At 35.4% G+C, this 21,118-nt stretch overlaps 1 protein-coding gene and 1 long non-coding RNA gene across 4 annotated transcripts in view; one reads left to right on the forward strand and one right to left on the reverse strand.

Moving 5' to 3' along the window:
- LOC105330809 (probable E3 ubiquitin-protein ligase HERC1) overlaps positions 1 to 21,118 on the forward strand; it is a 67,184-nt gene that overhangs the window by 44,554 nt on the left and 1,512 nt on the right. For 2 of the 3 annotated variants that reach the window (XM_066087153.1, XM_066087155.1), the window contains 33 exons: positions 302 to 404; positions 858 to 1,088; positions 1,441 to 1,632; positions 2,113 to 2,287; positions 2,538 to 2,763; positions 3,099 to 3,276; positions 3,478 to 3,632; positions 3,929 to 4,086; positions 4,510 to 4,709; positions 5,279 to 5,482; positions 5,818 to 5,942; positions 6,228 to 6,427; positions 6,695 to 6,797; positions 6,963 to 7,118; positions 7,324 to 7,422; positions 7,626 to 7,799; positions 8,096 to 8,231; positions 8,464 to 8,612; positions 8,903 to 9,094; positions 9,597 to 9,735; positions 10,851 to 11,032; positions 11,263 to 11,418; positions 11,920 to 12,145; positions 12,333 to 12,580; positions 13,125 to 13,358; positions 13,644 to 13,813; positions 14,197 to 14,362; positions 14,866 to 14,942; positions 16,005 to 16,176; positions 16,422 to 16,502; positions 18,110 to 18,262; positions 18,558 to 18,691; positions 18,867 to 19,038. In XM_066087153.1, coding sequence (XP_065943225.1) covers positions 302 to 404; positions 858 to 1,088; positions 1,441 to 1,632; positions 2,113 to 2,287; positions 2,538 to 2,763; positions 3,099 to 3,276; positions 3,478 to 3,632; positions 3,929 to 4,086; positions 4,510 to 4,709; positions 5,279 to 5,482; positions 5,818 to 5,942; positions 6,228 to 6,427; positions 6,695 to 6,797; positions 6,963 to 7,118; positions 7,324 to 7,422; positions 7,626 to 7,799; positions 8,096 to 8,231; positions 8,464 to 8,612; positions 8,903 to 9,094; positions 9,597 to 9,735; positions 10,851 to 11,032; positions 11,263 to 11,418; positions 11,920 to 12,145; positions 12,333 to 12,580; positions 13,125 to 13,358; positions 13,644 to 13,813; positions 14,197 to 14,362; positions 14,866 to 14,942; positions 16,005 to 16,176; positions 16,422 to 16,502; positions 18,110 to 18,262; positions 18,558 to 18,691; positions 18,867 to 19,038 — 5,466 coding nt within the window. The remainder of the gene's footprint in view (positions 1 to 301; positions 405 to 857; positions 1,089 to 1,440; positions 1,633 to 2,112; positions 2,288 to 2,537; positions 2,764 to 3,098; positions 3,277 to 3,477; positions 3,633 to 3,928; positions 4,087 to 4,509; positions 4,710 to 5,278; positions 5,483 to 5,817; positions 5,943 to 6,227; positions 6,428 to 6,694; positions 6,798 to 6,962; positions 7,119 to 7,323; positions 7,423 to 7,625; positions 7,800 to 8,095; positions 8,232 to 8,463; positions 8,613 to 8,902; positions 9,095 to 9,596; positions 9,736 to 10,850; positions 11,033 to 11,262; positions 11,419 to 11,919; positions 12,146 to 12,332; positions 12,581 to 13,124; positions 13,359 to 13,643; positions 13,814 to 14,196; positions 14,363 to 14,865; positions 14,943 to 16,004; positions 16,177 to 16,421; positions 16,503 to 18,109; positions 18,263 to 18,557; positions 18,692 to 18,866; positions 19,039 to 21,118) is intronic. The other variant, XM_066087154.1, reaches the window with a different exon arrangement.
- Positions 16,083 to 19,608, reverse strand: LOC105340976 (uncharacterized). Its single transcript, XR_004601620.2, has 4 exons — positions 19,424 to 19,608; positions 18,082 to 19,071; positions 16,334 to 16,384; positions 16,083 to 16,217 (listed from the first exon to the last, which is right to left on the reverse strand). It is a non-coding gene; the product is annotated as an uncharacterized lncRNA (long non-coding RNA).

Here is a 21,118-nt window from a genome sequence, read left to right on the forward strand (position 1 = left end):
AAGATGCTGTAATTAAAGAAATTATAAAGAATTATAAGAAATAATGTTTACAAGAGTGTTAAGAAAATTTAATTTTTAAATCAGATGAACAAATGTTTATATACATTTAGATGTGTATAGATAGCAATTTATATTTATGATTATTGATCAATGAGTACAAATGCTTTGTATTTTGTATACTTTGAATATTTTATTTTATTTATTTGAACAGTCAAAAGACTTTGATTAACTTTCTAATGTGTAAAGCTTTATAAATATTCAATGTGCATGTTTTGAACAATGTGATCTTTGTGACTGACAGAGACGAGAGCTGGAGGAACAGACGACGGTCACATGTGAGCTGTGTCAACAAGAGACGTCCAACTTCAACAGACACATGAGGAGTGACCACCCAGGCTGTATGGGTACGCTCATTCTCTACAGACTTAGTGTTATCAATTACAAATGATTATCATACTGTGTTATCATGAAGAGTCATTGATATCTGATGCTGTCTTGGCATGTCTTTATTTATTAAATCATATCTCTAAGATTAGGAATCATGACATAATATGCTATAAACAGTGTTCTTTAAATACCGTACCTGTACATCTTGAAGAAAAAAATTCTCAGGACCTCTATAAAGAAAAAACTTTTTTTTTCTAGCTTATAAAATTACTTTAATACTCCCATGGATATCAAATATTCTTTTAATGTAATTGTTAATAAAGGGTTTATACAACACTGAGTACTTGTCCTTGATAAACATTTCAGTTTTTCAGTCTCTGTTCACATATATGAAATATATGCAGGTAGAAATTTGCAGCTAACTTTGATTCTAATACCTGCATTATTAATGGCATGAGTTATAATTTTAGGAAGCTGTGCCCAGCATGGCTACAGAAGTAACGGTGTCTATGTGGACGGTTGGTTCGGGGGTCGGTGCGGGTCGGGTCACCCATTTTACCTAATGTGTCCGGACTGTAGGGAGAGATATCTGGAGGTCCGAGGGAACCGGGAGAATCTCCAGCACTCAGCTGATGTGTCCGACAGTCAGTCCAGTCTCCGGGCCCCAGATCTACTGGACTACATAGAGCAGGCCTACAGTGGTAATGTTTAGCTTCAATACCAGGGGATCATTTATATTTGGGGAGGGGGGAAGCAAATTTTATGGATTGAATAGAAATTATATAGAAATTATGTTTTGATGTAATTCTGGAGATAGATGTCTCCCATTTGTAAATCTGTTCTAAATGAGAAACTGCTTGTAGACACATGTATGTAGGAAATATGTGTGGAGATGTACAAGTACAAATGTACATGTAAATTTGCATATTCATTTGGCTGTGGTACTTGGGAAATCATTTTCCACTCAACAGGATATTTTATCATCATTTTGCAGAAAAGTAAAAAAAACTGAATCAATATAGATTTTCCATGAAGTTATTATCTCGATTACAGAGCCAATGCCAATGTTTTCTGATGTCAGCCAGAACAAGCCAGTTATTGAGAAAATTGATGTTTTGATGACTAAGATCGGGCTGAGTGATCAAAAGCCTGTTCCTGAGCCAGTCAAATTCTCAGAGGGCGACCCGCTGGGCTCAAACCTCCTCAAATCAGCAACATCATCAGGGGATGTCCTGATGACCCTCTGTATGTCCGGGTCTTTGTATATTATTATACTCATTGATCTATTTGATTTCAATTTTAAGAGCAAACTTGTTACAACTGAGCATGGTTAAAGCAAAGTCCCATGGACGACTGATTCTGATTTATCATATACTGTAGAAGCAGAAATATTCGTTGAGGATTTATATCCTCATTTAAATGAACAAAATTAAATCCATGACAAATTTTTAACCCAAGTACCGGTATATGATGTAATTAAATGACAATGGAATTTTATTTGGTTTTAAAACAACGAAATTTTAACCCAACAAAAATATGTGCTTCTACAGTAATTCATTTTTCATCTTTAGGGTTATAACACAATTTTTAAAAAAAGGGAATGAAACTGACTTTGCTGTTAGCTTGAATTCATTATAAGCATGTTCTCTGTACCGATGATTAACTGTAAAGTCAAAGAAGCCTTTAAATGTTAATTATCTGCAATTTCTGTTTATCTCTCCACAGCGTCTTTTGCGAAAGGTAGTCGACCGGACAGTCGTAGTAAGACCCTGGGGGAGCAGGCTTCCTACATTAGGACAGGGGAGGACCGGAGGATGTCCCTGTACAGAATTACCTCCACCATGCAGATCATGATCGCCCGGTCCATGGTCACCAAAGTCCTGTCTGTACTGGCATCCAGGTGTGTACATAACGTATATCATGTGTTATACTCTCAGGTAAAAGAACTTGTGATATATTTACCCAAAGTTATATGTACATGCACTAATAGATGTAAATCTTTTGGAAATTTTAAATACCCTTTATTCAGTGGGTAGAAATAGTTTAATGAATTTATTTTTGTACAAAAGCAAAGAATTGATATTTGATGTACACATTTTGTACAGTATGTTAGAATAATACATATAACCTTCTGTCTTGTTCTTTGACAGTGGGCCAAACTGCAGTTTGCCTTCAGCGTTGGACTATATTGGTCTGTCTGACATCATGACCCTAGTCCAGTTCATGTGTCTGTGTGCCACGGGGAAGGTTTTGTACCCCCTGAACTGTCAGCCCCGGGACTCGGCCGAGAGCCTGGGTCACCTGACCACTGCCATAGGTACCCTGGTACAGGATAGCCCCGCCTCCCTCAGACAGCTCATACAGCTATGTACTCAGGTCAGTCAGAAAACTACAGCACAGTGTAAAGTCAGGGAATAGAGCCATGTGACATTGTATAATGTATCTATAGACAAGAAGTATTTAATACCACCATTTGTTAATTTACTTATTTAAAAAAAAATAAAAAATGATGAAAATTTTGATAAGTTAAATTCAGAATTTTGTATCGAACACTATCAAATACCAGTACATATGGATTAAATACTGATATGAACATGTGAGTAAACAGGTCTAAAACAGACAGTCTTAAAACAATGAATTTTACTTGTTTGCATACAAGTATATAGCGTACTGTTTTAATTAAAAATAGAAACATCTATCTGATATTGCAGGAGTTGATGTTGGCATCAATGGGAGGAAACAAAGGTGATGTGAGGAAGAAAACAAAGACGCCCACCCCCACACAACCCTCCTCCATGTTCACAGTCACACAGTCTCTAGTGACCCTCCTGACACGCAATAAGTGGGTCAGCAGTGTCAGCTGGATGTCACAGAGCACCCCTTCTGCTGGTAAAAATAATGAATTTTATCTGCTTGCATTATAGTATTGTCAATTTTTGACTTTCAAAATTTTTTTTCTGATGACCTGTCAGCGCCGTTGAAAATAATGAAATATACAGTATTCAGGTTGTTCATGTAGTACATAGAACAATTTTATGAGTGCAAAATTGCTGATGATGATTGTAAGTTACGAGTACTTGTACTTTGCAGGCTCAATAGACTCTGACTTGCCATCCTCTCCACAATCCTCTGAGCCGGGGAGGGAGGACTCACCCCTGAATCTGATCAATGCACTGGCAGCCTGTGTGCTCTCTGCCAAGTTATCTCCCTTGTACAAGCAGTGGGCTGTAAAGGAGTTCATACAGGTCTGATTAAAAATAAACAGAGTGTATTTTGATATTACTTGTATGTTAGAGCCATATTGATGTTTGGCAAAACAGTGGAATTTTGATTTTTTTATAGTAATTTTTTTTACATGTATCAGTCCAACAAGATCTAGAAAATTGTGCATGTAGTGGTACATGAACATTTATATATATTCACTTACTTGATCTACATTTAATTGATGGTACATTTAATGGAAATAAACAAAGATAGGTTGGATTGATATTCTAATAAGGTACACTTGTATTCCCATTGATGACCTGCTGTATGATTGCAGTGTTTGTCCTCCCAGTCGACAAGTCGGCCCAGTCAGCTGGTGAATCAGGTGGACTGGGGGGGAGACATGGGCTCCTGCCCTGTGTACAAGCTGGAGGCCCACCAGAACCGCCTGGCCCACTGTGTGTGGAGCAGCAAGAAGAACATGCTGGCCACCAGGTAAGGAGTGTTCCCTAGGCAGGGTCATTGCAATTCACACATGTTTCAGTAGGAGTCATCTCAAGAACTTATAAATGCAACTGGAAAACAAATCATGAATTGATTTGTTCCCCTGAAGTCTTAATTTCTGTTTGTTATTGTATTACAAACAGGTACATGTGCATAATGTAATCCAGGTTGAAAACCATATTTTTCCCTAAATTACATGTATAACGACCCCCCCCCCCCCATGCCCCAGCAAAAAATGAAATTTCTTATTTTATTTCAAATGTTTTATGCTTCTACATATACTTATTAATAATAAGAAATAAGTACATGAAATAAATTCTAAATAAGACAAAGATTGCTTACAGAGCATAAGGAATACTTTGTAGTATAAAAAAAAAACTTTTCCTTTTTCTCACTTCTTGAATGTCCTTGCAGTGGGTATGACGGCACTCTGCGAGTGTGGAGCCTGCCTAACAGGACCCACCATTTCCTCCAGCAGACCTGTATCTTTAACCGGGGCGAGGAGGACTGTGAGGAACTGAACGGTAACCTCCTGACCTGTATCTGTTGGAGCAGCACCGGGAAATACTTGGCAGGAGCCATGGACAACATTGTCAATATCTGGACCACTGGTGGTATGGTTTGGTCCTGTTTATAGGTTCATTATAAGGAAATATTAAGAATCGTACATACAAGTGATTTTTCTGATCTGCATCTAAATGTTTACTGATACTTTGAGGAACTGTTTTTATAGCTCTTGAGCAAATTTGTAAGTACTGGAAAAACAGAATATGCAATGCTTATCATGTGTATACATGTCTTAGAACAAGTTAATTGACTTGTTTGTACATCTTGATTTATACACATAGTTACCGGGAGCATGCATTTTCTAAAATTCTGTCTTTTGAAAATATCTTTCTTTGTCAAATCTTACAACACATATGCATACTCCTGACAGTATATTACAGTACAATCCACAGAATGATGTTTAAGATTTTTTTAAATGATACTTGTACTGATAGTTACTATATAGTTAAGAAAAACCTTAAAATTTACTGATCAAGACACCAAAATTTGCCCATGTTACATGCACACTAAGAGTCATTTTACTTAAAGTTTGATCACATCTTGTTCTGAATGTAAGTTTGTTATATAAAGCATGATTTTATTTTCTTGTTGTGAACATAGATTTCTGATAATTTAGGTGGGAAAGGTCACATGGATGTCCAGCCTCACTTCGTGTCTGTGCTGACCTGGCCGGAACACAAGGGGATGGTAGGTGGCTGCCTTGGGCTGACCACTGACTCCCTTCTGATTGGTCGACTGGACGGTACCCTGGCCTACATAGATGTGTTTGACAGCTCCAGCTTCAAGAGGCATGAGCTGGAGCACTGCTACAGAGAAAATGGTATGAGATCTACTCAATGCAGTATATTTTTTTCTTTATCAATATCCTTTTTTGGCTAATTTTGCACTTAGTTTTTAAAATATCCTAAAAAAGGGAAAAAATTGTAAAAAAAAAAATTAAGTAATTGTGTATAGTACTATAAAACACTTTGAAAACAGGAAAACATAATAGCAAATAAAGAAAATGACTAATATGCTCCATTTTACCAAATTTGCAACAAGCAAAAAAAAAGTGTAGTATTTTCTTGAAGATTCATCATTAACTTTCTCATCCCCTATTTTATATGCCTATATTTGTGAAGCTGATAGAGTATAATGTACAAACTTTTGTTTCAGTGTCGGTGACACAGATAGCATGGTTTGAGGAGGACAGACCCTTTGCTGTTTCCTACAGTGATGGAGTTATTTCCCTTTGCACTAAATTGGAAATAGATTGTCCCCAAGATACAAAAGCATTTGATGTAAGTTAAGAAGATTTAAACCCTTCACAATTTTCTATTTCTTTGAATGATTTATGAAAGTCTAGACCTGTCATATTGCAGTGGTACATGGCATTCTTACATGTAGCTAGTATATTAATGAACAGTAAAGACATGTACAAAATTGAATCAGCGAAGATTTTTTTTTATAATAACTCATTTACATAGCTTTTTGTGCCTAACAGAAGACATGGCTTAAAATTCAGTGACTTTTTACCAATTATTTAACTATAACAATTCATGGAATTATGTTTCATCCCTCCTCAGAGCCCAATCATGTGTATGAAGTGGGACCCCACAGGCCACATGCTGGCCTCGTGTGCTGAGGGTGAGACAGACATCAAGATCTGGGTGGGAAGGCAGGGGCTGAGCCTGGCCGTCCGACTGGAACACAGGGCAGAGGTGACCTGTCTACAGTGGTGCCCCACCCTGGGGAAGGGTGAAAAGAAGGAGCTGATGATGGCAAGGTAAAGGAACAAGTCACAGTGCTCACATTCTGTTGATGAGTGGTGCTCAAAAAATAAATCTTTAAATTAAATCATTTTATTTCGCACTTGTTAATCATGGCTTTAACCATTTCTCAATTCTATCGGTCCAATTTAATTCAAATTCAATTTTTATTTAAGTAGTCAATTTTTTCTTCGAATTTTAATTTGAACCTTAATGAAACTATGCTGCTTAAGAGTGTCATATTTGATTGAAACACACAAGCCTAATGCTTCTGTATTCTGCAGTGGCTGCTGTGATGGTTTAGTCAGTGTGTGGGTGCTGAACCAGCTGACTGGAAGTGAATCTAATTTGTCTCCCTTTAATTACCAATCTGATACCATTCTTGAGGTTAGTTGGTACCTGTAGCAAACTATTTTCCTAAAAATTGCAAAGTATTTACAGTCTATTTACAAGGAAAATCTATGTACTCTGACTCTGAAATAGAAACTCTAGATACATGTAATCTGACAGTGTTTCATAATGTGTTTCATCACCTTTGTCAATGTTGATCAGGAAGATGAGGAGTTTTACAACCCAGTGACCTCAGTCGGGGCTTTTTTAACGGTACAAGGACATGTCAGCACTGTGACATCACTGGTGTTCTGTCCCTCGGGACTGATGCTGGCCTCAGGCTGTGATCGGGGATGGCTCAATATCTGGTCTATATGTGTGAGTGTTTTATTCTATTTAACTTATTATTTTTTTGAACTGTTATTTTTTTTTCTCAGTGGATATCATTTTTGTGGATTTTGAATGCCATTTTTAAAAAGCAGTATAATTGTCTTTTAAATCTATGAGTGTGTTTAATTGGAAAGTTGCAGGGTTTTAAAGTTATTATAAATCAGTTTTATGTCTCTTGATACTATGAATTCAGGATGGGACAGTTCTACAGACTCACATGGAGAATGGAATGGTCAATGACTTATGTTGGTATGCAGAGCATGGACTAGCAGCTTGTTTTAGCAAATCCAAAGTAAGTACTGCTCCTATTTTTAAGAGTTCCTGAATAAGGTGGATTACAAATTAAAGTGTTTGTTGCATGTATTGACCAAGAAACAGATCTATATACATTTTAATGTACCATATCCAAACTGTAATACTGGTGATTTAATAAAACACTTTAATTTTAAATTAGTGTGAATTCATTTGAATTTTTTATCTGTTGTCTCTGTCTAGGATGTGGTGATTCTGCACTACACCTCTGACATGTTAGAGAAGCACCGCACTCTGTCAGTGTGTAGGAAGTCCCTGAAACAGCAGGGGGTCTGGGGGCTGACCCAGGCTCCCTTCCTCCTTAGTCTGCTCCAAAAGTTACCCACCTTACTGCAGGACCAATACTTATATGAAAAGGTAAACTAAGTCAATGGTCTAATTGAAATCTGGTGCTTTATTTCTAAATACATGCATCATCCTATTTTGCCAAATTCAGACCTTTGCATTAAAGTGACCAATTGTTTTCTTATGGCAGTTTGAATTGATTATAAATTTTAACAATTACTTCTTGGGACTGAATGGATATGCCAAATATTCCTATCTCTAAATATTCTCAACAACCTAACAATGTTATGAGTCCTAGAAAACAAAAATTATTGCTAGTTCCCATGATCTGACCAATTTTACTGAATTGAATGATTTTGATTCTGTAGCCTAAGGTGGTGTCTGGCCAACAGTTGGTACACAGCTCCTACATGCAACATCTAGCCATCCTAGCTGTGGGACTAGAATTAGATAAACCCTTGTGTCACGAGCTGTATGCCCCTCATAACATAAGCTCTGTAAACTGTAAGTTTGTTCATATTCTGGCTTTTACTGTCTCTTTCTAGATGTATAAATGTCGATAAAGTGTGGATTAGCTGGATTTATTCTTCATCTGAACTCAAAAATTATATTTGTTTTATACATGTATGCACATGTTTCTATTGTTAGCTAATGAAGCAAATTGTCAGTTCTTATTATGACATACAAGTTGATTTCTTATTCAAATTTTATGTGATTCAATTGGCATTTCTTCCAGCTCGAGAACTAGTCATTCCAGAGTGGCAGTGGCTGCTCTCCTTCTCATCTGCCGTCAAGTCCGCGGAGGCCCTGTCCAACAGAACAGCCTTCCCAGAATCCTTCAGGATGCTCAACAAAGACACACGTTCATGTCAGGCACAATCCTGGGTAAGGAATCAGATTTTCTACAAACGAGAAATACTTTAAAATATTTTTCGAAAGACCAAAAGGCAAGCTGACAAGGTGACTCTAATTCGCCTACCTAAATACTGGAAAAAAACCCAACTGCGATAGATTTTTATACGTCAAGGTTATGAGAGTCTTGTTGTTGCAAATATTGATATACATGAATAAAAGTTAGTTTACAGTATATATGTACATGTATTTTTCAAATATCTGAGTTATATTTAACAAATTGATAAGTGATGAAATATACTGGTAATCTTTTGTGACTACAGGACAATACAAGATGGGATCTGAACATGGATGTACAGATAATGAACTGGGCGATGCAGAAACCAGAAGACTGGCTTATTGGGGGGAAGTGTGAGGCCTTCCTGTGGGGTAGTGGCAGAAATGGACAGATGTGTGAGGGAGGCAGGGGGGCATTTGTTCCTGTCAGGGTCCCCTCTTTCTCATGTTCTCAGCAGGTACATTCATATGTATATTTCACACCTGCTTTAATAAACATTACCTGATGATGTTATGCATGCAGTTACCACAGATTTTACATGTAAAACTATAAACTGAATGTTTATATATATATTTTTTTTTTAAAAGTCAGACTCTCTGATGATATTGCAAGATAGTTGTACATATATTAATTGAGAGTAACAACTAATGAGGGTTTTATGGAAGGTCTTGAAATAAGGTCATGAAATTCAATATTGAATTTCATAGAAACATGGAATGATCTCCTTAGCATGAAATTTGAGAAATTACCGCTTCTTGTCCACATGCAACCATCTCAATCTCTAAAATGTATTACTGTCAGAAACGTTTTCTAGTTTTATCATATGATTGAGCATTCATACAATTTTTTGTAAGCTCAAAACACACCCCAAGAGCATCAAAAGATGTTGCCTGTTATAAACTGAATAAGATTTTTTGACTTTTCTGGATTACATGTAACAGAGTGATGGTTTTCTGTAGATTGTCTGTGGACAGAACTGTACCTTTGTGGTACAGAACAACGGGACTGTGTTGGCCTGTGGGGAGGGGAGTTATGGTCGCCTGGGGCAGGGGAATTCAGACGACCTTCATTCACTGACGGCAATTTCATCAATACAAGGTATGTACATGATTGTTTGATAAACAATGTTTATAAAATGTAAATTAAGCTATTGAACTGAGATTATTTCAAATTGATGGATACACTAAAATTTTTCTACCTTCAATTTAAGACAATGAATTGTTTGAATTTAAATGTACCGTACTATGTTGTGCTTTATTGAATGGATAAGTTATTGTGCAATTGAATATAAGGACATGAACCTGATTAAATACTTTGTTGTTCATGTAAATTCAAAGGGACTGTGGACATTCTGAGTATGAAAAATTACAAAAATGATATACAATGAAAAACTAGCTCTCTCTCTATTTTTCTCCTCTCTCTCTCTCTCTCTCTCTCTCTCTCTCTCTCACTTTTTTGTTGTTCATGCACATTCTTAAGGAATTGTGGATAATCTGAGTATAATTATGATACAATATCAAATCTTGATATGATGTGATATCCTGTGTTACAAAATCATATTATCATTATACATTACAGTATTGTATCATATATCATAAGACAATATTGTGTAGTGTCATAGAATGCACTATTGTATTTTATATTAAAGTATTGATAAACACTGTATCTAACAAAACATTATGAAATGAACATATGATTATCAAACAATTTTCTAACATCATTATTTATACGATATTGTGTCAAACCACACTACAGTATCCATGAATATTTAAGACGGTCACCATTATATAACTATGATTTTCATATAAAATGATAAAGGTGGTCCCATAAAGGTGATGCATCATAAAGTTGATGCCTCGTCTCTGTGAGCTTCGCAATTTGTGATTACTGATGTTTTCTTTTACTCTGGGTGTACCATATTGGTTTCATTTTGATTTATATTTTTTCTAGTTTTTTTTCTCTTTCTGTAATCAAAATAAGTCTGAATTGAAATTAAGCAATAATGATTCCTTATAAATAAAACGGCATGTATATTTGTTTTCTTGTGCTTTAATTAGTTTACTTGCATCAAAACGATCTTTGAAATAACGAATGACAACATACTACATGTATTACACCTTTAGTTGCTTAAGTTAATTACGAGTATTACTTATACATGTGAATTGAATTGAATGGTAACATAAACAATGTACATTATACTGCTGTTCTCACAGGCTTTGTAGTGACCCAGTTAGCTACTTCTGTGGGGTCAGATGGTCACACCCTGGCTGTGACAGAGAGTGGGGAGGTCTTCTCCTGGGGTGACGGGGACTATGGTAAACTAGGTCATGGGAACAGTGACCGACAAAGAAGACCAAGACAGATAGAGGCCCTGCAAGGGGAAGAAGTAATTCAGGTATGAATAAAATCCTTGCATGCATTTATGATTTTCCCACTTCCAACACAGCACCAATATTAGAATATGTGTGCACCTCACATTTATAAAACAAGGGACACCTCAGTTGAATGAACCATCAAATTTTACATTTACAGAAAAAAATTCATAATTTTCATTTACTGTAATTAGATTGCATAAAACTTCAAATCGCTATTTATTAGTATGTAATCTAAGTTTTTCTATTGTAGCTGTCCTGCGGATTCAAACACAGTGCCGTGGTGACCGCTGATGGTAAACTGTTCACCTTTGGTAATGGTGACTATGGCAGGCTGGGTCTTGGAACCACCACCAATAAGAAGGTCCCCACCAGGGTGGTAGCTCTGGAGTCACACCAGATTGGCTATGTAATTTCTTTGAATTATTTGAATATTTATTAATACTAAAACATTGTTTTCCCATTTTTGAGAACAAGAGCCTACTAAATATTGTCAGTTATTCAAATTTTGTCATGCACAAGACTGCCAAGAAAATGGCTCTTCTGAATTTTAGGTTAAAAGATCAAAGTATGGTATTGCCCATTTAATTGTTTTGCTACCAATATGTAGAGTTCTTTGCTAGACAGTCATCAATTAGACTTCTGTTGGGCATAAAACGAGTTGACCTCTATTGATCTTCAGTTAAAAAAGTCAAAGATCAACAACTTAACTCGTCTGATTAACTCATCCATACTCATTTTATTATTTTAAAGGTCCAAATATAATAATTATTGCTAGAGTGCCAAATATACATGTAAATTTTAAATGAGTTTGTATACAGGAAAAAAAAATAATTTTTTAATTTTTTTTCTGAATTTTTGTGAATTATCAAAGAGGAAATAATATGATGGGTTTTTATTTACAATCTAGGTTGCCTGTGGATTGAACCACACCCTTTGTGTATCAGCTGATGGAACCAATGTTTGGGCATTTGGGGATGGTGACTTTGGGAAATTAGGTCAAGGTAACACTGTTGGAAAGCATCTACCCACCAAGATAAAGGCACTCCAGGGACATGTAATAAAGAAAGTGGCATGTGGAACTCAGTTCTCTGTTGCTCTCAGCAAGTACGGAAAAGTCTTCACATGGGGGCAAGGTGAGTGATAATTAAGAGTTAATTTTCAAAAATATCAAAAATCTCGAATTTTAAAAATATTATATTGTGTTACATTTAAAATTCAATTAATAGGGAAAAAATTGTGCTTAAATTTGAAATCAAAAATCTTATTTATACAATAACCATACATGTATGACTTGTATATGTGGATGGATTTTAATCACAGAGAGGCTAATAGGGCAACCCGACACAAGAGGAGGGAGTAACTGTCAGCCCCAGGAGGTTGCCTCCCTTTCTGGCTACTTCATTGAGGATGTAGTCTGTGGGGCAGAACACACCCTAGTCCTGACCAGTGACGGTGATGTTTGGGGATGGGGCAGCAACAGTGAGGGACAGCTTGGCCTGGGACACACCAACTCCCCTGTCAGAGAGCCCCAGCTGGTGCCATGTCTGACCGGAAAAAATATCAGACAGGTGTGTTGATCAATGTACATCTTGCTGATTCCTAACTTTACGCAAGTACTTAATTCTGCAGTACAACCACACATTTACATCCAATTGCAAGTCTTAGAATATAAAATCATGAATGCTGAATTTTTATCATAGTTTCATTAAGTTTATATCTGTCCAAAAAATAGAAGCGAGATTTGAAAATCCGAGAGATGTGCTTTTCACAATTTTACACCAATATTAATTACTTGTGTTTAATTAGGAATCTATAGAATGTATGCCTTGAACCACCTTTGTTTTTAATTCAGTCTGTAAGACATGTGCTCATAACCTTTTCAAAGCTGATTCTTTCTCTTTTGGTTTTTTTATTAAAGCTACCCGGTAAACAATGTCAAGATTTTCAAGGAGGAAAAAATATTTCAATTAGATTTTAAGATTAAAGGAAACCAGAGGCTGTCCCTCCCTAGCACTTGCCATAATTCCTTATCCACATACCAGTAACATGAATTCTTGTGAGTGCCTGCTCTGCCAAACAAGATGCTGTTTAATTTTGAGTTGTTTTTTCCAGATATCTGCTGGTAGGACCCACAGTGCTGCCTGGACTACCCCATGCCCTCCCCAGAGGATCCCAGGGGTGCCGGTCCCTCTACAGTTAGGGACCCCCGATAAGATCCCAGCTAGCTGCAGTACCCTGAGGGAATGTCCGATAGAGGACATTCAAGGTCGTCTGAAACTGCTGCATCACTTCTCCGATCTCATCTACTCCTCCTGGAGACTCTTACCCTTGACAACCATTGCTCAGGTATACAGGGGTTGTATAAAATATAGGCGTGAATGACGCAAACAAACTGCAAAACTAATTTTTGAGGCCCAACGTAATTTAATCTTAGTGAACAAAAGGAAAATTTGAAGAACTGATTCTGAAAAAAAATAACACCTCCAAAAAGTTTTGCTCCAGTATAATAGTTGTTCAACAAAAGTTGATATTGACAAAATTTGACATATTTACTGGTAAATCATCTTGAGATTTTATGTGCATTAATTCTAGGTTGCTATTTCTTTGTGAACAATGTTTTTGATTTTGCAGGGTGAGATGCCTGGTTATGCCTGTGGGATGTCAGGTATAGTGGATGGAAGATTGCGACCTTTGCTTTCCCCACGAGTCTTCTCTCTACCCATGGTCAGAGCTATCGGTAAAACTATGGTACAGGGGAAGAACTATGGGCCCCCAATCACTGTCAAAAGGCTCTCCACAAGGTGAGTGGAAAAACATAAATGAAATCTAAATTATTTAAATGAATTGCTTGATTGAGCTACATGTATGTACATTGTACCTATAAATGTAGTTTATGTGCATTCTTAAACAAACTGCACTGGTGTACATGCATGTTGATAACTAGCATACTCCGAGGATATAGTTGATTTTATTCGACTCTCATCCAATCTATAAGCTGAATGAACTTTCTAAATTTTTACAATTATTAGACAGCATATTGATTCTTATAAAGAAATAAATAAGAGCTTGTTGCTGATTTCATCAAAACAAATGAATAAAGTACAGAATTTAATATATGATTCAAACTTTACAAACAACTAGTAGTTTTTTTTAACATTGATAACCTGGCATTTAATATTTCTAGAGGAAAGAAGTGCAAGCCAGTGTTCACCCAAATAGGTCAGCAGGTCATCAAGTTGAGAGCTGAGGACCTGAGGCTCCCAGCCCGTGCCTGGAAGGTCAAACTGATCGGAGAGGGGGCGGACGATGCTGGGGGAGTGTTCGATGATACCATCACAGAAATGTGTCAGGTATGGCTCAAGCATTGGACTATCATGCTTCTTTACAGTATGTAAAAGGGGTATTTGAAACTATTGATTTTAATGAACTTCTGAACTTTGATTTTCTATACATTTTATTTACTGCATTAAAATTTGGGGCAGATATTTGACCAAACCGCACATAGTCCTTTAAGATTGGACAAATTCAAAATGATTTTAAATTACTGAGTTAATAAGAAAGATTATCTTTCATACAACTGTGGCTGGGCAAACCTAAGATGAGGTAAAACCATTTGCAAGTGTAGAACGATGAAAAGAAAGGCGACAAAAATAACCCTGTATACAGTATTTTATTTAGTGTTTATTGATATATTTTTCTTGTAAATTTATTTATTTTTAAAATCATGTTTTTAAAAAATGAGAACAGTGACACCTAAATTTTTCTAACAAATCTCATCAAAATTCAAGCTTTATAGAACTATGATACTGGACTAACTAAAGTTTTAAAAAGGTTTTGAATGTTTCTATTGCAGGAGCTAGAAACTGGAGTTGTTCCTTTCTTTATTCCAACCCCAAATGCCAGAAATGAATCCGGAAATAACAGAGACAGGTATATTTAATTGATGATTTGAACTTAAAGTGGGAAAACTATTATAAACTTATAAATATACTTTAGATTCCTAATTAATCTAGAGGAATTTAATATCCGCGTAAATTGTGAGAAGTACCCCCCCCCCCCCCCCCCGGATTTTAAAATCTTGCCATTATTTTCTTCGAATTTAGAACCATGAAAAAAAGAGGAAAAAAATTCCACGTTCGCGATTTTAAATTACTGCCATTTGATAGAAACCAGCAGGATCACGGAATTAAGTACTCTCGTAATATAAGGAATTTATAGTAACACAAATAAGGAAAGTGACATAATAAATTAAAAGTTTGAGTTCCTGAAGTAATCTGAAAAAAGTTACGCAATGTAGAGTCTACTCACAACGTGTAATCTCATCGTCGCAAACCACGGTTTTGAGTCCACACAGTTTCCTCAAACCCGGTGATGATGGAGGGAATCGATGTGAATCACACGTGGGTCACCGATGATGTTGTAATCTTTTTTTTCCTAGAGAATCTCCTAAATCTACATTTATTGTACAGACAGTGTATATTTACCTGCTATCAAATTTCAACATAAATTACAACCATGTACTTGAAGCTACATGTGTGTATTGTAGTATCTTTTCACAGATCCCAAACAATTATCATTGGATATAGTATGCATTATTTTACCGCAATCCCATTGCTATTATGCTGTGAGAATAAATTGCAAGAAAATTTCAACATCAAAATCTTTTATTTTGCTTAATTTAAGCTGTTGTGCAATATAAATATATATTTAGAATATCATACTGATTGAACAAATTCTTTAAATTTACTTTATTAAAGATGTTAAAAGTAAAAACACACGAAAAACAATTTTTGAATGTTACTGGTGAAACTTATGGAGTTAAAAAAAATTGAATATTATCAGCAAAGAAATTTATACTACATGTATAAATACCTGAATAAAAAAAAAAAAACTAGATACATGTACTATTTGATTTTCATTTTAATGAACGCATGTCCATAGCAACCCCTGTACTGTGATGCTAAATCACTTAGACACACTGTGTATATTCAGGTTTCTATTGAACCCAGCGTGTTCTGGAGAAGATGACTTTGCAATGTTTAAGTTCCTGGGGGTACTGTTTGGGGTGGCCATAAGAACAAAGAAACCCCTGGATCTCCACCTGGCACCCAGTGTGTGGAAACTCCTGGTCGGAATTTCCCTGAGATTGGACGACATTGAAGAGGTATACAGCAGGGTTTGATGTGAAATCCAACCATGTTTTTTCTGCATTGCACAAGCACATGAGATGTAAACTTTATTTTATTCATTTATAGATAAAAATGGGTAATGTGCATTGTTAAATCAGATGCAGGTGGGCCTGAGAATTTTAATGGTCGTACCTGAAAGTTTTTATTGGATGGCGGCCACAGATCTTGATAACGACTTGTATACTGCAAAGCATGTAAACAGATATTTTGATTCTTTCAGACTGACCATATTTACATTCAAAGCTTGAGAGGAATATTGGATATACATGAAAGTGGTGTTAATGAAACTAATTTCCATGAGGTGGGTATTCAGAACTCACTCCTGTCATTTACTTATTTTAGTCAAATGCCTTTTACACTCGGACAGGATACAGGATATAGATTCCTCCTTGACTTATAACAGGATGTGATTTTTATCTGAAAAGTTATGGGTTCTTATCCAGACAAAATACAAGGAAGTAACTAAGAATCATCTATACTTATGAATTAAAACATTTTGCAAATAAACTACAAAAGCTAGAGTTACTGCTTACACCTTTGGTATTTCAACACGTGTGAGATAATGTCCGTAAGCTATAATTGAATTTTAACTGATAAGTAAATATTGTGAAATTAATCAAAAACCTACATTCTTTTGATAAACAAGCCTGAAATAGCAAAAATGAGAGTAAGGTGGTGGACACGCTTTGGCGAATCTAAGTCAGTGGTAGTTTGCATTAAAATATATACTAACTATAGGCTTGCAATGAAATGATACTGAATGATTACCGGGTATATATGTAATGAACAAATATGTTTATCGGTAACTTATTAGGAGACAGTATACATAGAAGTTAAGATTTGACAAATGTTGTACAAATAAAATGAGCCAATTCGTTTCTTGAATGCGCAATTTTAGTTTTGATGGACAGAACGATTGCAGAACTTTCCAGAACAGGGTAAGTGTAGGACGAGTTCATTGTGCATTGCGAGCAGATACCTTGGATCAGACATCTCTGGTTAATACAAAAAGTTAATTAATAAAATGGAATACTTAAAGAGATTATAGTTTGATGAGAAAAAACCTTTCCAGAACGGGGTAACAAAAAATGCGGTTTGACTGATTAAAGGAACGGCAGAAAGTGTAGGGCAAGAAAACTATACGGTAGATAATTTGGATCTGAAAACTTAAGTTTAAAATATGCAAATAGATATACATGTATACACTAGCGTTTTTTTTTAAATTCATACATTACTATTCTACGTCAGATTAGAAGAAAGCCTTAGACTTGAAACTGATTGTGTTGTGCATAAAAAGGAAAGTTAAATAAGGGTAGGGGGGATGACACCCCCCCCCCCCCATTTTTTAAAAAACACATTTTATCTAAAATTCTTATTTTAAACAAAGTTTTTTCAATCCTGCAACAGAAAGTATTAAGGTCACGTACATTTATAAAAGTGTAAAGTGTTGATTTCCGCGCTTGCACGGGATATCATCTTGTATGTTATAATAAAGAATATACCGGTATATAATCAAGGAAGTTTCTTGTTTTTACCCCTATTTGGTTATGTATGTTATGAAAATATAGTTCATTAAATTGAAAAAAAAATAACATCATAATAATGTAAATAAAAATTAACTAAAAGGAGTCCTTTAACTTGTTTTAACCTCTGTTTTGTATGTACATGTAAAGGTAGTTCTTGAAAAAAAAAATTAACTTTCATTCAACAGCATTAACAATATCCTAGATAATACATTGTACCTGCCTCATAGTGAGGTAAATATAAAGAAAAACAGAATAAGCAATGTGTAATTTTCTTTTTTATAGTACTTTGAACAAACCAATCAATTTTATACTTCAGAAACCTTTAAAGATTGTGATGAGTTTTATTTTCTAAACCTTTTATTTCTTTCTCTTCCCTTTTTAGTTCATTCCGCTGGACTGCTTTGAGGGACAGAGTGCTGATGGCAGTTTGGTTCCTGTCATTCCAGGGGGAGGAACTCTTCAGCTCAACTTCAATAATCGCCGCGAGTATGTGGAGGCCGTGCTGAATTACAGGCTGCAGGAAATGAACCGACAGGTGGGATCACATACACACACTGACATATAGAGTTACCTGGAAGTCCATGTTTAAACCTAATGGATTACTTATAGTACAATATTTTTTACCCCCTTTTTATTACAGAATGGCGTATTATTTTGGCTTATTTAATCATGAATTAAATATATAAAATTGAAACTGAATATTTTTCATTATTATAAATTCAAATCTTACATAAAAATTATTTCATGAAATGATAAGTATTTTTGAAAAAAAAAATATAACTAAGCCCTGAAATAACAGAATAATGAAACAGTTGCTTATGCTGTTGCAGGCTGCTGCTGTGCGTGAAGGCATGTCCTGGATTATCCCGGTCCCACTTCTGACTTTGTTGACCCCTAAAAACCTGGAACAGCTGGTCTGTGGGATGGAGGAAATGTCAGTAGATGTCCTGAGGAAGGTGGTCAGGTAATACACTCAATTAAGAAATGTTTAATGAAGAGCATATCATCGAAAGTTCATCCTTGAAGTTAAGTAAGTTAAGTAAGCCTTAACATATACAAGAAAAAGAAAGTTAATTATAGACCTGTTTTGTACAAGACATAATCTGTTTTTTTAATGCATTTGCTTATATGTGTTGCAGATACCGTGGAATTGATGAGAAGAATGAAGTAGTCTGTTGGTTTTGGGAGGTTCTGGATTCGTTCAGCAATGAGGAGAGGATACAGTTCCTTAGATTTGTCTCTGGAAGAACTCGTCTGCCTGCTAACCCCTCAGATATATCCCAGAGATTTCAGATAATGAATTCAGACAGGGTGAGTGCTTTGAATTTCCTCTCGGCCACAAACCTTATTTATAAAAGGTCCTCTTCCATTACAGATAAGATATCCTATTCATAAGTACTTAATATATGTAATGAACATTTAAGTCAATCTGTCTGTGCTCTGTGTAACACTTTATCTTAAAAAGTCTTTGAACATTTGGTATGAAGTTTGATATCAAAACTCACCATGGTCCAGAGAAGACCTCATTAGAATATGAGGTCAGTGTCACATACATGCATTCTGTGTGCATCTGCACGTCATATTCTCTTCAAGGCCAGAAATTCATGAATTGCAAATACCATTTGTAGATGTTAATTCCCATTAAAAATTGTATCTTTAATCTCTAAAGGTATAAAGAAGAACATTTTTAACTCACTTGAGCTTTCAGCTATTCTGATCACTTCTGTCTGTCTGTCTGCCTGTCTGTAAACATTTTCAACTTCTTCTCCAGAACTGCTTGGCTCTAAATAACTAATTGGCCAAAATAGCTGAAGTTTGTGAGGAAATTTCCACTTTGTTCTTGAGAACTGCGATGCCCAATATGTGATATGACTGTAAAATCATCCTGTTACAAAAAGGGATCAGTGTCTAACATATGAATATCTGGAGAAATATTTGAAAATCTTTTAATTCAGGATCTATTCTACTAAATTGTTCAGATATTTTGTACGTGACTCCATAAAGCTGATTTAATTATGTGTTTCGTTGCTTAGGTTAGGGATATAGCCCATGGGTCTCGTGTTAATGTTGAGGTTAAACGGTGAAAGATGAAAGTCATCAACTTAAAACATTATATCTGTTATCTGGTTTTTATTTAAGACCAATATTTTAAAAGCTCTTTATTTTCTTAACAAGTTCCTATGATTTAAATAAGACCCCTATTGTTTTTGAGATCACATGTTAAAGGTCAATTTAGAATACTGTACATTGCAGAAAATAGTTTCCGTATGAAAACTTTTATCTTTTTCAACTATCACAAGATTTTTTTTTCAATTAAACATATGGTTAAAAGGTTTTTATGCCCCCTTTCAAAGAAGAGAGGGCATATTGCTTTGCTGCTGTCTGTCAGTTGGTCCACCAACAGTTTCCGTTCATTTTCTTCGCAGAGGATGCACATATTGAAATGAAATTATAAATTTGGTATAAATGTTTTTATCATAGTAAATCTAGGTAAAATTTGATTTTCGGTATGATCAAGCAATTTTCGACTGAGTTATTCCAATTTAATATAGAAAATTCCAATTATTTGCAGTTTCAGTTCATTTTCTTCCCAGAGGATGCACATATTGAAATGAAATTTGGTACAGAGGTTTATCATTATGATAATATTATATCTAGGTCAAGTTTAATTTTGGGTACAATCAAGCATTTTTTGACAGAGACAAACATCTCTTGTTTAATTAAACATAAGGTCAAAAGTTTATGCAGCTTTGTGGTTTTCCGCCCCCTAGTCAAGTAGTGATTGCTCATAAAGTAAAATTTTGTACTATATAACCCATAACCTAAAATAACGTATATTCGGGGCACCAGCGGGGTTTGCTTATTTATATTTAAATATTTAATCGTATAATGGCTTAAAATTATACAAATGTAAGTAATAAGGAATTATTCTTTGAATATTATGAGGTGATAATTTCGGTCGGGACGTGATCAAATCTATCATAAAACCCTTTGGGCTTTAATGGATTTGATCACGCCCCGATCGAAATTATCACCTCATAATACTCAAAGAAGATTTCTTATTCCTGAAACCACTAAAACACAACGAAAAATCGTTTATGATGCAAATAGCTGTTCTTCGTCATGAATACACCCTTTGTACAGTGCAAGCAGTGACTGAACTTGCTATAAATAAAACATGCACTTCTGTAGGGGATGTCACAGTACTGTAGTGAGTTAGTGAAACCGTCCCTGTGATTAAGGTTTGAAGTATTTTATCATAAAAAATGCTAAGCACACTCTCATAGTTGTTTTGTTTCATAAATCGGCCTCTTAATGATGTGCATAATCTTTTTTAAAGATTAACGCAGTACTTTTAAAAAAAATGAAGAAAAATAACGGCATGTTGCAT

This window comes from Magallana gigas, chromosome 6 (assembly GCF_963853765.1).
Source record: "Magallana gigas chromosome 6, xbMagGiga1.1, whole genome shotgun sequence".
NCBI lineage: Eukaryota > Metazoa > Mollusca > Bivalvia > Ostreida > Ostreidae > Magallana > Magallana gigas.